At 40.1% G+C, this 16,682-nt stretch overlaps 1 protein-coding gene across 1 annotated transcript in view; it reads left to right on the forward strand.

Annotated features, from left to right (window-relative positions):
* LOC136242753 (rho guanine nucleotide exchange factor 10-like) overlaps positions 1 to 16,519 on the forward strand; it is a 32,752-nt gene extending 16,233 nt beyond the window's left edge. The window contains exons 4-20 of the mRNA XM_066034210.1: positions 7,921 to 7,998; positions 8,050 to 8,238; positions 8,338 to 8,547; positions 8,629 to 8,793; positions 8,927 to 8,980; positions 9,033 to 9,145; positions 9,367 to 9,482; positions 9,673 to 9,800; positions 9,852 to 9,970; positions 10,212 to 10,309; positions 10,697 to 10,830; positions 12,395 to 12,627; positions 12,834 to 12,914; positions 13,165 to 13,232; positions 13,687 to 13,832; positions 14,769 to 14,946; positions 15,490 to 16,519. Coding sequence (XP_065890282.1) covers positions 7,921 to 7,998; positions 8,050 to 8,238; positions 8,338 to 8,547; positions 8,629 to 8,793; positions 8,927 to 8,980; positions 9,033 to 9,145; positions 9,367 to 9,482; positions 9,673 to 9,800; positions 9,852 to 9,970; positions 10,212 to 10,309; positions 10,697 to 10,830; positions 12,395 to 12,627; positions 12,834 to 12,914; positions 13,165 to 13,232; positions 13,687 to 13,832; positions 14,769 to 14,946; positions 15,490 to 16,445 — 3,066 coding nt within the window. The 3' untranslated portion in view covers positions 16,446 to 16,519. The remainder of the gene's footprint in view (positions 1 to 7,920; positions 7,999 to 8,049; positions 8,239 to 8,337; positions 8,548 to 8,628; positions 8,794 to 8,926; positions 8,981 to 9,032; positions 9,146 to 9,366; positions 9,483 to 9,672; positions 9,801 to 9,851; positions 9,971 to 10,211; positions 10,310 to 10,696; positions 10,831 to 12,394; positions 12,628 to 12,833; positions 12,915 to 13,164; positions 13,233 to 13,686; positions 13,833 to 14,768; positions 14,947 to 15,489) is intronic.
* Positions 16,520 to 16,682: the final 163 nt, after the last annotated feature.

A 16,682-nucleotide genomic window follows, 5' to 3' on the forward strand; every position in this document is an offset into this window, starting at 1 on the left:
TAGGGAGGAAGTTCCTCTCTGGAAATCAACCTTGAAGCCTTTCATAAATCCCTGTAGAATTCAAGTAGCAAACTTCTGGTCGCTGTGCTTGGTGAGGTGGGTTCGCCAGAAGTGTATCTTAACTGGGGTAGCTATGAGGCCAGTCCATCTCCTTAGGATGGCTGGGTTGATGTCCTCCCTTTCCTCGCATCGGTCCAGGGTGAGGAGTTGATCCATGTAAGGGTATCCTGAAATGAAACAAAAGGAAAGATAGTGCTCCCTCTGGCAGGGATGGGGACTAGCTAGTCGTGAACTATGGAGTGCCTCCTTGTCTCCTTTCAGGAGTCTTTCCCTTTTTTTGTCTTATTTTATATCTTTATTTTAATTTTATTTATTTACGTTAAATTTTTGTGTTGTATGTTGGTATAGCTGTCTTAATCAGTACTGAGATTAATTAGATGATCAGATAAATTAAATGAATTAAAGCCTTGACACTATCTAGACTGCTTGGGGGCAGGGCCCAAAGGGCACTCTTCCGTCTCATGGTCAAATGACAGACGTTGTTCACACCAGCCCCCTGCTGAGCAATCCATACCAAGGAAGCTCCTTGAATAGATTCTAGAGTCAACCTTGGCCCAGGACTCCTGGGGCTTCCTGGCCATCTCTTGCCTGAAGTTCTGGTCATATACAACCCAGGATGGCCACTTATACCACTTAAGCTGTTCTAAACATGTAGGTAGCAAGGCCAGCCGCTTTCTCAGTTTGTCGGGACACCAGGACTGTTGTATAAAGCATGAAGCACTGTGCCCAAGTACAAAAATCAAGGATTGGTCTGTGGCGTGCACCCTGCTGACTAAGCACTCCATTGTAAATTGCATCCCTGGTTTGCTGATTCCTCTGGCTAGGGGAAGCTCATTAAAGTCCACATAGTCACCTGCCAGCATCTTGTCTACCAGTTGTTGAGGGAGCCAGGGGAGCTCCGGACCAACATAGACCATCATACCAGCAGCCCCTGCTCTATGCTGACTGCCGTCTTCCTCTAGTATTCCCACTCTGTATGACACAATGGGTGATGAATTTAGCTGATGTTCCTGTAGGTTATTCCATCCCACTGTGGAGGAGCTTGAAGACTCCATTGATATGTGTGGGGGCCGGGTTTGGCTATGCTGGGCGTTGCTGTTCCTGGTGGTGACACTCAAGTTCTCCAGCTGAGAAAGGGCCCAATTGTCCACCTACAATGGGTCGTAAAGGTGGGTATCCATACAAGGAGTCAATGTACTATGTGCCTGCTATCATCCAGGGCATGGAATCATTTATTTCTTTATTGTTTTTTACTACTCTTTGCAAGTGGACTTAAGTCCCGCATGCCTCCTGCCAGGTGGAGAGTCTTTGAAAAACTCCCTCTAAACCAACTGCCTTTCTATTACGTCTTTTTTATGTCATGATGTCATGTTAATGATGTCATTTCTCTTTCCGCTCCCCCCTTTTGTTTAAGTTTAATTTTTTGTTTGTTTGTTTTAAGCAGTCCCCCCCCTTCCAAGAAGCAAATAGCTGTCTGTACAAGTAACGAAAAGAACCTGTATAGAGACTGGTAATGACAACCGGGGCAGCGTCTCCTAGGAAGTGGTTGGTGTTTCCGTTGACAACTCATTCCAGTTTCCTGGGTTGCTCCTCAATTGATTGATGACTCCAGCGATGATTTGCTGCATGGCTTCATCATTCAGTCTCAGTACCTTTGTTTGGGAGCTGTCGTAGTTGTTGGCGGTGTTGTAGTAGTTGTTGGCGGTGTTGTAGTAGTTGTTGGAAGGTCAGCCAATGATGCCTGTGCTGTGGTCACAGGGTTGAGGATAATGCTGGTACTACTACTGCTGCTGCTGTAATCTTTCTGTTGTGACATTGTGTAGACTCTAAGATGGTCGATCAAGCTAAGCGAGAAGACTATACAACTCGGAAGTGCACCAAGATTTGTTGCATATGATAGCTAACCAGTCTTCCAGTGATACCCATCCCAAGGTTTGACTCCTCGGATAACGCTGTTTAACCTGTTAAACTTCATTAAAGTGTGTTTGTAAGAGTGTTGCACAGATAATTGGGATAATTGGATTGGTATTTTTTTTGTATATCAGTATTGGATCAGCACCATGATGGAAAGGGCAGCAGTTTAGATATATGTTTTTATTTAAAAATGTACACCAAGCAATGTTTATAAATGCATAGAGTTGCATTAAAATGTTGTTATTACTGTTTAAAAGTACTGTAAATTATTGTTGTAGCACTACTGCTACTATAATTGATCCTCAAGATCTAGAATAAAATTTTTAGTAAAAATTACTAGAAGGTACACTGTAGACATGCAGCACTATATCAGATTGGCTACATTTATCGGTTCAAAAATATTATCCAATATCAGTTATGATCGGAATATTGACATAATCTGATATTGGTGCATCACTAGTTTGTAGTGGTGATGGAACTGTATTGTATCTTCGTGCCATACTGTCTTCTTACCACACCTAACCTGCTTTATTTGCTAAAATAGAATCCCTCTGTAACTTCAATGCTCTGAGACTGATGTCAGTAGTGACAAATGTAGAGTAGCAGTCCACCTATAAAAATAATAACTTGCCAAATGTAATCCAATCAAAGCACGAATATGATACGCAGTGGAACCTTTCTTAACACAGCTGAGGACATGATAAATTAACCTCTTTTTTTTTATTCTCAATAGATGTAGCTCCATACAGAAAAGCTAACCTCCTATACAGTGCTTATGGCAGAACAAAAAAATACAATAAAGGGGAAAAAAGAAAAATAAAGAGTAAAAAATTGGGTGTTACTATTCAGTGGACTGGACTACTGGACTGGAACACTGGACTGGACTACTGGACTGACATATTTTTGGTTTTTGTACATTCTATGGTTGGATTTATTATGGAATCTTGCTAGTAAGCACCCTTAGGGCACCTGCAGCCCCCTTCTAAATGTTGAAGACGAGCAGTGGGATATGCGAAAACTGTCATTTACATTATGCCACGATACAGCGCTTATTTCTTACCCTGGTGTGTAGTAATGCTGCAGGCAGTGCAGAGAATGTGACAGCATTAGTTAACCAGCGATCAACTTGCCTGTAGACAATATGTCCTTCGAGATATCCTTAGAGCAAGCTTGAGGAGCAAGCTAGTCTTGCTGCTATAGACTTCTGTTTCAGTGCAGGGCCTTGTCAATTAAAGATTATAGCTAAGCGCCTGTGCTGAAAAATCGAATTGGTAAGCTACTGCACTGAACTAGAGGCCTGGCCATGCGAGACTAACTTGCTCCTCAAGCTTGCTAAGGATATCTTGAAGGATATTGTCTACTGGCAAGTTGATCACTGGTTAACTATTGCTGTCACATTCTCTGCACTGCCTACAGCATTACACACCAGGGTAAGGAATAAGTGTTGTATTGTAGTAGCGAAATTATTATTAAGAGACCGTTTTTGCATATTCCACGGTTCGTTTTCAGCGTTTAGAAGTGGGATGCAGGTGCCCTAAGGGTGCTTAGCTACTAGCAAGACCCCATAAATCCAACCATAGAATGTACAAAAACCAAAAATATGTCAGTCCAGTAGTCCAGTCCAGTAGTCCAGTCCAGTCCAGTAGTCCAGTCCAGTAGTCCAGTCCAGTAGTCCAGTCCAGTAGTCCAGTCCACTGAATAGTAACGCCTGTAAAAAATTCTCGATCTTCATACCATTCCTTATTAGTACAAAACATGTGTACATAACATAAGTACAGTGTGTAGGTGCCATGTAATTTGTGTAGTGTAGTGTTGTGTTGTAGCTCCTACTGAGTGGGAACCTATTGGAAAACTGAGGTGTGTTTATTGATTGTTAAATCTCCACATGTTGGATCGTAACAGAACACAAGAGTTCTGTTGAGGATACTCATCTAGCACACAGCAAGTCCTGTTGGGAATTACCCAGGTTTCTGTTGTGTATTAATAACACAGACATCATCTCTTTGTAGATGACTGCCATCTCATCTTACAACAATACCTAAATCAACTACAGATACTTTGTTAAACATATGACAGTGACTTGCCTGAGGTCACTTGCCTCTACCCCCTGCAATCTGTTACATTTACAAGCATCCAAATTACAGGCCAACATGACTACGATCCCATCATATTCAACTCAAGGCAGCCAGAGTCCTAAACTACAACAATTTGTTAGAAAATGTATTAGTTGAGTTAAATTCAATGGTTTCTTTGGGTAAATTGTTCCAGTCATGAATGGTTTTAGAGCATCTGCTGTTGAAGACTATGGTATTGTTTAGGGGAACGAGTGGTGATATAACAGGTGTGTAGGCAACATTGTTCTAGCAAAGTAGTGTGGATATCAACAATAGTCTCCCATAACCCATCTAGCTGTTCTTCGTTCAGTTTGCTTGATTTGTCAATCAAATATTGTTGGTTACATAATCACATGTACATGTACAACATACGTAGCGGAGTTAGTGTCTTAGCAGAGTTAGTGTCTTATCACTTAGCTACTTTGCTAGTGTTTTTGTTATTGTGAAAGTGTTGCTGTTTACACTGTACTGCCCATTAAGTGACTAAAATGAAACTATTTTTAACATTATTTTTGCCCAATTTACCATGAGTTGCAAACAGTAAGGGATGAAATTTCCATGCTTGGTGTTCTCCCCTCTCTTCCCATCATTAGCAAGAATGCATATAATTCTACTGTGTCCACGAAGAAGTTGTGTATACTAGCACATTCACCACTTTTGAATGTTATTGTAGTAAATATTGTGAGGTGGTTATATATCTTGCCTTTTACCATATAAGCCCCTGGATGCAGCAGGAACAACACTAGAGAGATTTAAACAGTTGATAAACTTCTGTATAATTTATTTATCTAATCTTTATAGAACTTTGCGTGGGCGAGATCAAAGGAAAAAGTGTACTTTTAATGTCATAAAGTACACTCTCAGCCGGCTAACAGCTTCATCGACCACAAAGAGTGCTTTATTCGTTCAATAAAGCACTCTTTGTGGGCAATAAAGCACAGTTGCCCACGTGCTCTAGTGCAGGCTGATAGCCTGCGGGGCTCACGCCAGTATGACTAATCACCCAAGCCGGTGAAGGCTGATAGCCTCGCCGTGCTGAGTGATCAATCACCCCAGCCAATACGAGTTCTACCACTGTATTGCTTTTATAGACATACCTAAAATGCTTCGATGATGGGTGGGAGAAGGTAACGTTGCTGTTACGTTTGTTAATGTAAATGGACAAGTCCTGGAGATATCACAGAAATACTTCACCAATAGAATCGATTGTGGGTTGCGAGCAAAACCTGCCAAAAGACACAATGAACGTCTACCATGCCAAACTATGGTGAACTACGTGTGAGTTACTTTGTTAAACTGGTTTGTGTGTATTCAGGCTACTAATAGTTCGTGCAATGCGTGTTAATTACGAGTTCTAGTGTATGGTGAAGCTACACGAGTAGAAAGTTCCATAAATCATTTAAAGCATAGCCTTGCTCGTGCTATATGAAAAATAAAGTATTCGGCGCTTGGCCTCGTACTTTATTTTTCATATAGCACTCGCGGCTATGCTTTAACATATACGTAATTAATCATGCTCTATTGTGCGAAATTGAATGTAAGTTTCTTGTGCCTTATACTCCCTCGTGGAGGGTAGTGTCTAATCACTGGACTGGACTGGAGTACTGGAATGGACTACTGTACTAGCTGACATTTTTTGGTTTTACACATTTTTAAGGGTGGAGTTACTGTACATTTGTGTGACATTTCAGCACTGAGGGGTGAATATTTTCCTAAACAGTAGCTGTGATAAGCCAAATGGGTTCAGTTAAATGTATTCTATTCACTGCTTGACAGTATCTACTGTATATAGACTAACATGTTGTATATACCCAAAAAATTTTCTCTCACTGTTAGGCACACGTGGTTATTGTGTGATTCAACTTTATATGGTGTGTATGAACACACAAACTAGATCCCATTGCATAACTGGTTATATTGCATTACTGGAATGAAATGTCTGCATTCTGTTAATTTGTTAATAGGAGTAGAAAATTGCATGGTCATAGCACAATGGCATACAGTGTGTACAAGTTTAAAAGTAATGTGCCTCATTACACACAGTTACATATCATGGACTCCAGTGACTAGTCACCAGTTCATATAAAGTAGTATCACAAGGGTGTAACTAATCACTGGACTGGACTGCTGGACTGGAACACTGGACTGGACTACTGGACTGACATATTTTTTGTTTTTACACATTCTGAGGTTGGTTTATTGAGTCTTGCTAGCTAAGGACCTTCAGAAAACTTGCAGTCTGCTACTAAAATGATGAGTATGAGGAGTGGAGTAAGCAAAAACTGACTTCTCACTACTTGTTATGCTCTACAGCATTTATACACTTCTTAGTATTGTGTTTTGGAGATTGTAATATCTAGCAATAGCTAACCAAAAACCATTTTACTATATTTGTACTACGTATGATACACCCGTAGCCTTAAACTAAATAGCTCAGACCCATGGGACACAACCTATCCTTCCTAAGACTACTGTAGCTAAGTTCGTTCATACATGTAATATACAAACTCATTGTACAACTGTAGGTATTTTCTGCTATCATGATCAGTTCTTACATGTGCTGGTTGGTGTACTACTACAATATGTGACCAAATTTACAAGCTTGCTACTATCTCCAAGACGTTATTGTTGATTAGCCATAACTAGCACATTCCCTGCAGCATACTGATAAGGAGTATAGGTATATGTACTGTAGAAGAACATAATAAATAGAGATGAAATCACTAGAAGTAGGTTTTTGCTTACTCCACTCCTCACACTCATCATTTTAGTAGCAGACTGAAAGTTCTCTGAAGGCCCTTGGCTAGCAAAACTCAATAAAACCAACCTCAGAATGTGTAAAAACCAAAAATATGTCAGTCCAGTAGTCCAGTCCAGTGTTCCAGTCCAGTAGTCCAGTCCAGTGATTAGTTACACCCGTATCACAATAATCATGTGTGTCTAAGAGTGAGAGAAACATTTTTGGGTATACCTACATGTCAGTATCTGCTATACAGTAGAGTAGATACTGTCAAGCAGTGAATAGAATACATTTTATTGAACCCATTTGGCTTATCACAGCTACTTTTTAGGACCATATTTACCACTCAGTGCTGAAATGTTGTCACAAGTCACCCAAATGTACAGTAACTCCACCCTTAAAAATGTGTAAAATAAAAAAAAAATGTCAGTCCAGTGATTAGACACTATACCCTGGTGGAGGCTTTGCACAGTAATAAATAAAAAACAAAAGCCATTGCAATGTTAGTAAAGCCATAAATATTGGTAGGCAGGTGGAGTTCCTAATGCACTTAGACAGCTGTAGCAGTTGAATATACTTTGTATGAATCCTTTTGATATGGCTTCTGTTTAGTGTGTGTTGTGTGTGTGTGTGTGTGTGTGTGTGTGTGTGTGTGTGTGTGTGTGTGTGTGTGTGTGTGTGTGTGTTGTCTGTGTGTGTTGTCTGTGTTGTCTGTGTGTGTGTGTTGTGTGTGTGTGTTGTCTGTGTGTGTGTTGCTTTTTGTGTGGCGGAATTTGATGGTTGTTTGTTTTTCTTCACTAATCATGTCTAGAGTTTCTTTTGTACTGGTATTCTTTCCTTTCAGATTCAAACTCAGTTTATCCATTTTGGTGTGAATATGTGTGTTTTAGGTATCCATCTAATGTACTTAAGGCATGTAGTTGTATTCACAACCCCACAAACATCAGTGGAATGGTAATTTGAGTTTGCATTCCCTAATATGGTACTTTCCCTGGGATTCCTCCCTTACTTCACTATAAACAAACTATATGGTGATATATCTCCTTACATGGAATGTACACTCCATATCATATGGTCATGGTATTTATGTAGCAAAAGCGAAGGCACATACTGGAACACTTGGTCACCACCGAAGCCTCCCTCCTCAACTCCTTGAATATTGCTGTACACGTAAGAAGGAACACTGCGTTTCTTTACTGCATGGCAACACATCTTCAACAGGTTTACATGGTGCCACTGAGAGAAGCTAGTGACACTCCAGAGCCAATTTTAGACTCACAAGAGATTAACACCTTATTTGGACCTGTGGAGGGGATCATATCCTGTCATGAGTTGTTCTATTTAGCACTCTCTTCAAAGGCATCCGAATGGGCTGAAGGCAACACCATAGGAGACTGTGTGTTATCATCAGTAAGTGTTGCTTAAAAACGAAACCCCAAACTTTTGGGATGTATCTCAGTTCATTTTTGTGAATCATATGTTAACGGCTTATTATTCTTTTACTAACAGTTTTCTGGCAATGTTGCTGTGAAGACGTACAGTGAGTATGTCAACAATTTCACGGAGGCCATGTCAGTTTTGGAGAGTCGGATCAAGAAAAGACCTCGTTTTGTCCCATTCTTGAAGGAGGCACTCACCAAGGGCAGCACCAACCTTAGTCTACAGGGACTACTACTGAAGCCAATACAAAGATTTCCACAATACATATTAATATTACAAGTATGTGTGTGTGTGTGTGTGTGTGTGTGTGTCTGTCTGTCTGTCTGTCTGTCTGTCTAGTAGTTATACAATGTTTTTCAGGACTTCTTAAAATGCACCCCATCATCTCATCCCGATCAGATGCCACTCCAAATGGCACTAACGAAGCTTGAAGGAATTGCTGAACACTTGAATGAAGCAAAGCGAGAGCGTGAACAAACCACTATTGTCCACTACCTTAACTCAAGAATATCAGGGTTACCATTTGTAAGTATATAGTGGATTTTACACCCATATAAGGGTGCATAAAGCTTAAGACTGCATGGCTTTGAATTTCCCCAAAAAGCGCCACTAAATCCCTCCCAGTACATTCCTGCATGTCTGATGTATTCCCCTACAGAAGCTGATAGACTCCCAAAGGAGACTGCTAAGACAGGACATAGTGACCAGACTGGTAGGTACTTGTTTCACTACCATATTTGGTATACCATATCCTCCTTGTCCAGCTGGTGAAGGACCACAAGGTGATCAGGAAAAAGAGGACATTGTTGTTGTTCTCCAACATGGTTTTGTGTGCATCAGTACGCTACAAGAACAAGAAGAATGCTGCTTCATTTCAGTAAGCTCAAATAGTCAGAGACAGTATACTGGAAGCTAGTTTAAAGTACAGTAGTGGTCTCGTAATATTCCTTAAACTTTGTTTGTATGTGGGAATAAATTAGTTGCAAGTTGATAAAGTTCAATAGGTTGATTAATCACTGTGGTTGTCATTTAGACAACTAGTATCATTTTTTGCTGTCCAGTTTACCAAGCCTGTTCAGTGCATTTCACTTCCTCTAGGGAGTTTCCTGATGCTGAGGGTGCCAAGTTTCAATGCAAGTGGTACTGTACACTAGACAGGCTGAAAGTACTGGAACCAGACTTTAGTGCTTTTGGCTCTACCAATGCATTCTCTGGTATGTCATCTGTAGCTGTATGTGCTTTGAGTACTGGCTATTCTACTGTATGGTCTGAATTGAAGTAAAATTTTCTTCTATATATGGCTTTAAGTTAAGAGGGTTTTTTTCTTGTGCTCTGAATTAATTCTTGATATGTCAACAGTTTGTTTTTCCAGCTGTTTGACTCCTTGTCTCTCTGCCATTTTAGCATCTCATGATCCAGAGGTGCAAGCATCCTTCCAGAAGCTCAAAACAGAACATGATGAGCTGGAAAGTGACTTTGTCCTCATGAGCAAAATGGAAGTGATGACCAAAAGTCTTAAGAAGAATTATCAGGTATTGCTAGCCATCCTGGTTGGGAGCAGTGTATAACTTTCTTCATCTAAGGGCCTGGATGCTGAAATGTTGAATGGCTACTGTAAACAATTATTGAAAATGATAGCAAAAAATGAGTCACTGATTAAACAGTGTGAAGGAGGAAGACTGGACATCTCCATACCCAACAGGTAACTAAATCAGGTTCTACCTGTTACCAATGGATACATGTACAGATTATACTTGTGTAAATATACAGGCATAGTACTTACATACTCTTGGGAGAATGGCTGGCTTTTGTCTTGTATATACACCACACTAAAGGGTGGGGACAGGGATGGTGGTCTGGTTGGGCTTGTTTATTGTGTGTTGTGTATCATTGTAAAGGGGTGGTGTTGTTGGCCCACATTTGATATCATGTTTTCCTTGTAGGGAAGGTGGTACGATAGTGAAACATGTTTATGCCTTCTCATCTCAGAGAGTGAAGGATAACTGGTTAAGGACACTTCGTTTTGCTGGGACAAAGTTGGGTAAGTGTTCTCTTTCAAATTGCAAGGCTGTTATGTTGTCTGTATCCATTGCTTATCATCTTTACTGACCAGCCAATTTGTTAGTCATTGTTAGCCTAGCTTGAACAGTGTATTTAGATTGTTCTTGATGGGATTTGAGGTTTGATAATTAAAGACAGGTTATGTGTGGACCCCATGCTTGCTTTGTGTCTATTGAGACTCATCATTTATGTACGAACTGCAATGCCATGCTATTATAAATAATTTTCTATTACAAGACCAAAATGTCTTCTGCCTCCTGTGTTGTCACAAGTTCTTACAGTATGTGATGTGTGGGTGAGAACTTGGCCACAAGGACAACATTGTTGTCCTGGAGGTTTACACTGGTGTGTGTTGTATTCACTACAGCCTCACCCAACGGGTTGACGTGGTACCTCAGCTTGGATCAGTTTGAGGAAGAAGAGTCGGTTGTGGTCCACGATAGGAGGTTACCACTCTATTTGTGCAGTCACAAAATATCAGAAGTGAAAGATGGATATACTGTGAGTCTGCTATATATGGTGGTGATTGGAGAGTGGGTACTTCTCTTGTGCATAGTAGTATATTCCCCTTCCAATTGATCTTTGTAGTGTAAAAGTGGATATCCATATTCCATGAGTAAAAACTTGACTGTTATGTTCCTGATCATTATTAGTAAATGGGCATCTAGGTTTAATAGTTCAATGTAATTATCCTGAGGATACTTTGTGTAAGTTGGTTGCACATGTGGTACTGATACAGGGTGTACTCAGTAAATCCAATTGCTGCTAGAAGTAATTATTCAAAGTTAGCATAGCTGTGATTTATTTATGCAAGGAAACATAAATTATTGTAGCAGGTTTAAGTGCAGTTATGTAGTTTGTATAAACATGCTGGGAATACTCCTCATATTAGGGACCCACGTTTGTGAGTCCATTTTCCAGTCTGTTTCACATTTTAGTCCTGTCCACTCATGAGAGGGCTAAAGCTTGTTAATTCAGGGGATCAAAATTTTGACACTAAGCTTGTCAGTATTGTATTCCTAATATGTGACCCAGTCTGGGAAAACCAGTCTTATCGCCCATGTCAGCAGATTTGATTTTCACTCAGAACACAAAGCTACGTGAATAAACTATCTAATTTCACAATCAAAATCAGCAAGACGGTCTGGTTTTGCTGGCTGCTTTTCCCAAGCCCAGTGGCAATCTGTACGTGCAGTGTGGGGCCTTAATGGAGCTCTGGTCAGCCTGGGGATGGTTGTATGTGGCTGTACAGCTCTGTGGTGTTGATTAAGTACCTCTACTGTGAATTTCCTTTCATTTTAGCCAGTTTTGAGACCTGAATGGCCCATAACTTGGCCTAATTCATCCCTACAACTCCTGTTCAATTTTTTGAACAGCCTCTTGCCCTCCTTCCATGCCCCTGCCTCCCTCCCCTTTTGCAGCTCGCCTGATACAGTCAACCACGGTTTAAAAACTATCTAAAATGGCGGGAAACTTAGTTGTTGGCTACTTGCACAGTGGATGCTCTGGAAGGTTAGGAATTGGTGTAAAATGTGTGAAAAATTGGTACACATGGCTTAATCATTGTCGAGCTACAACACACTAAATACTTAAAACCAGCATTTCAAATAGGCGATAAGACTGGTTTTCCCAGACTGGGTCACATAAATGAGAAACTTCAAAACATAGATTTTTTGGTAGTCCCATACTGCAAAGCACAATAGTACATATGTGGTAGTTGTTAATGGGTAAAGAATTTGTGGGCATCAGTATCCTTTGTCTTAGTATCCTTTGTCTTAGTAGGTGACAAAGTAGTTTATCTTATTGTGGCTTGGGAATTTTGCTAGTGGGATGTGTACAGAGTTACCATAGTCAGCTGACAGCCTATTGTATGACAGCCCAGTATACAATAGACCTATAGTACAATAGGAATTTGCCTTCATTTTCTGTTTAATGTGCACCTATTTATTAATAACCTTACCAGTTGGGTGAACACAGAAGGCAGAGCTAGCATGCCTTAGTATGGTGTAGTATTCATGCTGTTTTAGGAGGGAGGCTTGTTGTATAATGGTTGGTACTATTACAGATTGAGTGTGGCACATATGTGGGTGACAACATGATGTGGTTGGCGGCCGGTAACTCACAGAAGACACAAGTGACTATAATGGAGTTTTCTGTACCAAGTGGTGTTAATAGTGTCGCCACGTTCACTGTCACTGCAGCCAATCGTATCATCTGTATGGCATGTGTAGACGTGGATGCTGCTAACTTGGTGTCCAGAGCAAAGAAAACCATTTGGATTGGATCAGAGAATTCTCAGTGAGTGTGTCACTGTGTGTGTTGCAGTTTGTCACTCTGTGTGTTGTAGTTTGTCACTGTGTGTGTTGTAGTTTGTCACTGTGTGTGTTGCTGTATGTCACTGTTAGTGTCACAGTTTGTTGTAGTTGTGTTATATTTTATTGGTATAACATGCCACCATTGTAGCTAGTGCTTTGTTAACGTTACTACTGTGTCTGCTGTTACAGGCTAATATTGTACAATGCCAGTAGTGCAGACCGTGAGGTACTGGCCAACATCAGACTATCAGATTCTGTGTTGTCCATCATGTAAGTGTCTTTCTACTTGTATACTTGCTAGTGTGATGCTACATGTGACGGAATGTTTTGTTAGGATGTCTATAGCTCCATGTAAAGTATTGAATATTTCAATCCAGGTTAATTCACATACATTCATCCTTTTTAAAACATTAACCTACACTAACTGGTTAGAATATTCTATTAATACAGTGTAGCTTGGGAGATATACATGATGTATTGTGTACACGCATATGTGCATATTTTAACCTATTCCCTGTAGGCAAATTGCAGATTATGTGTGTGTGGGCACAGCTGATGGTATGCTGGTGTGTTTTGAACAGTGTGAAGGTACAGTGATGTTCATAGCATGCAATCACTTTTGTGATCTGACTTATCTGAGCCATTTGGAAATTGTATTCTTTATAGTCTCACATGTCTGTGGTGTTTCGCCCAACTTCTTCTGTGTGGTCTTTTTGAAACTGAAAAACTATGCAAGTTATGTAATTCTGAAAATCAGCTGGCTGGCCAGTATCAGCTGGCCTATTTGTGTATTTGTTTGTGGCAGATAGAATATATTGTGGTTTCCCTCCAAGAATTCCCTCCAAAATCCTTTGATCTCATTGGCTGTTAGGAAAGGAAATGGTCATGAATTTTGATATTGTTGATGAGCAATCAGACTACCACCTGATTAAAAAGTTGTTGCCTGGGGCACAGATGCCAAAAAGCTCAGAAATCTTATAACTTTTGCTAACTAGATACTTGTTCAGTACTAGTCCTAGTTTTATTGTGCTTACTACTACAGGTGGCAGTGGATGGGACTACGAGAACAGACAGGCATTTAGCATTCACTCTGGTCCCCTCAGTTGTATGTGTGAGGTGGAGGGAAAGTTATGGATTGGATCAGAAAATTTTTGCTTCATTTTTAACTTGAGTACAAAGACAGTTGAGGTATGGCATTTGTGTGGGTATATAAGTGGTCTAATTAGCTCTGGTTTGTACAGCTGTTTGTGAATAATTGAATTAGTGGTGCCTACATGCTAATTTCATGTGTATTACATTCATAGTCCTGTTTGATGTTCCAAATTTTCGAGGGACAAAATTTTTGTAAAATTTTATAAAATGCTGAAATGACCAATGGTTAGCACAATACAACCTATGATGATATTTTTACAAGCTGTCATCACTTGTGAAAAATCCCTGCCATTTGTCTACATATATATGCATCCTCATACTCACACTTCCAAAGCTTGTATGTACACCTCCTCGGCTATTTGTGTCATTCTGAGAAGCTGAGTGGTTGGGAAAATCTTGTGGATTCAATAAACAATAATGTTTTTTTCTCCTGTTTTGTATACAGTGTTTTTTGACAGAACAGCATTGTACTACTTGCTACATTGTTTACATATATTATATCATCTTGTGCTCAATCAAATGTCAGGAAAAATTTTTCAACACTGTGTCTCACATGCTGAGTAATGATGCATGTCACTGTGTGTAATGTGTTGTATTGTAGTACAGAGATTGCAGGAGGTGTTCCCACACGAATACATACAAATTCAGTTTATCAGCCACAAGTGTATAAAGCATTGAGCATTGAACTTTTTGGATACCACCTGAACAAGTAGCTGTCTCCAAACTAATGCGAGACTTGGGGCTCTGCAGTATCGCTGAAAACCTTTATTTAGTATATTTTAAAAATAATACTTCAGTAATGCTAAATATAGATACTAGCCAAGTGGTTGTGCATGTCATGTACTTAAAAAATTACCTTACATCTTTGTGGTAATTCATGGAATTAATTTAGGTCTTTTCTTGGAAGATATTTGATTAATTTATCAGATTCATAAGGAGATTTTATGTTCTGTTTGTTATGTCATTCTATAGAAAAGGTTGAACGTGACTGTGCCAGGAAAACAGGCCCATGTGCGTCGGATCCTCCATGTTGGTGCAGGAGTGTGGGTGTGTCTCCGGCAAGAGATGAAGCTAGTACTGTTCCACACTACCACACATACCATCCTACAAGAAGTGAACGTCAAGTCCAACATGATTAACATACTGAAGAGTAAGATGTTGAGATGTTTTGATTGTGGGATTTAGTTTCTGTGTGTGTTGTGTCTCAGTACATGCACACACACACACACATGAACGAAGGAACTCTTTAGTTTGTCATTATGTTGATTGGCTGCTAAACAGAGTACTATGATATCAATGATCAGCCTGGCCATATTATGATGTAGAATTAATGGTGGGGAGAAAGGGGGAGGCTAGGTATGGATGAATGGTCAGAGGAAATCGTGACACTAAATTTGTTCTTGTTATGCCTGAGTAACAGGAGGAAGGCTGGTTGTGTATACCATGACATACTGTATGGCTTAAATAAACGTGTCATGTAGTCATATACCACAACTACCTGCTTTTGTAGGAACTTATTTACTCGATGTCAAAGAAACCTACTTCTTGGTAGAGGTAGCTACCCAAGTAGGTTTCTGGTTTGCTTTGCCAATTTTTAGGGTTGCCATTAATGTAGATGAAGTTTTGAAGTCTAATGTCATGATGTTTATTTAAAATCTATGTGTATGCTGTAATTTTTATGACCACACTGCAGGTGCCAAGCTTAGTAAGTTGGATGGAGAGCACGCCCACATTTCCAACATATTGGCAACCAAAGGTCTGCTCTGGTTGGGTACATCACTAGGTGTGACCCTCGTCTATCGTATTCCTTGTCTGGAGGGGGTTCCTCTGATAAGTGGACGACCTTATTTGGCATATGATGCTCACCAAAACAATGTACGCATCCTGCTACGTGTAACTGTGACTTCTCGTCCAGTTAAGAAACGGATTGGCAGCTATATCTTAAGAGAACATGTTCGTAAAATGAATCGTCCAATCAGTGCCTTCCTGGAAGAAAGTCTGGGATCACCATCAGGTCATCGGAGCCCCACCCCCAATTTGTCTACATCTAAAATGATAACTGATAGTGTATTGGAAAATAATGGTGGTGGTGATTCTACTGTTGTTATTAATCCCCTGGAGCTGTCCACCACAACTGACATGGATAAACTAGCACAGGAGGTCATCGGTGATTTGACATCTCAAATAGATAAACTCGAAGTTCCCTCCCGGAAGACGATACACAGTTATGAGACAGTTGCATTTTCTGAAACAGGTAAAGGAGGATTGTTAGACCTTTCAGAAAGTCACGAAGATACAGCAAATAGTAACAGTCACAGTAGAAGAAGCTCGGGTGAGTACGAAGTTGTAGAATATCCTCAAGACGGTGCCGTAGTCTCACACATCAACACACCAGATCTCTATCGTCCGATGCACCCAAGTGACTACACAATGAGCATTCCTGGCAAGGAGGACAGTATGTCAGGCCCTCCTGCAGAAGAGACCCAATTGGTGGTCACAGCTGGACGAGGCCTCACTCATTTCAAGAAGCTAAAGTCTAGAACTGTCTATCACCGGCAGACTACCACTAGCAGCTCACAGCAAGGTCACCTTATTGTGTATGAACTTGATTCTAATCTGCGTATGTTCAACTCTGAAGGAGATGACTGAAATGTGTCACACTTAATATAGTTTTATTGATTTATTGTAAACTATGAATGATTATAATGATGCACTTAAAATAATGTTGGTAACTAGTTCAGGGTTAGTGATAATATGGGAATTCTGTATCACAATTCCCATATTTATATTAAGGTTTTAGTGATACTGTAAAATGGATTTTGGATCATTGATCACCTCTAGTTTAATATAGTACAACATTCAGGTACTCTAATAGAGCAGTCATAT

The sequence above is a fragment of the Dysidea avara genome, chromosome 13 (assembly GCF_963678975.1).
Source record: "Dysidea avara chromosome 13, odDysAvar1.4, whole genome shotgun sequence".
NCBI lineage: Eukaryota > Metazoa > Porifera > Demospongiae > Dictyoceratida > Dysideidae > Dysidea > Dysidea avara.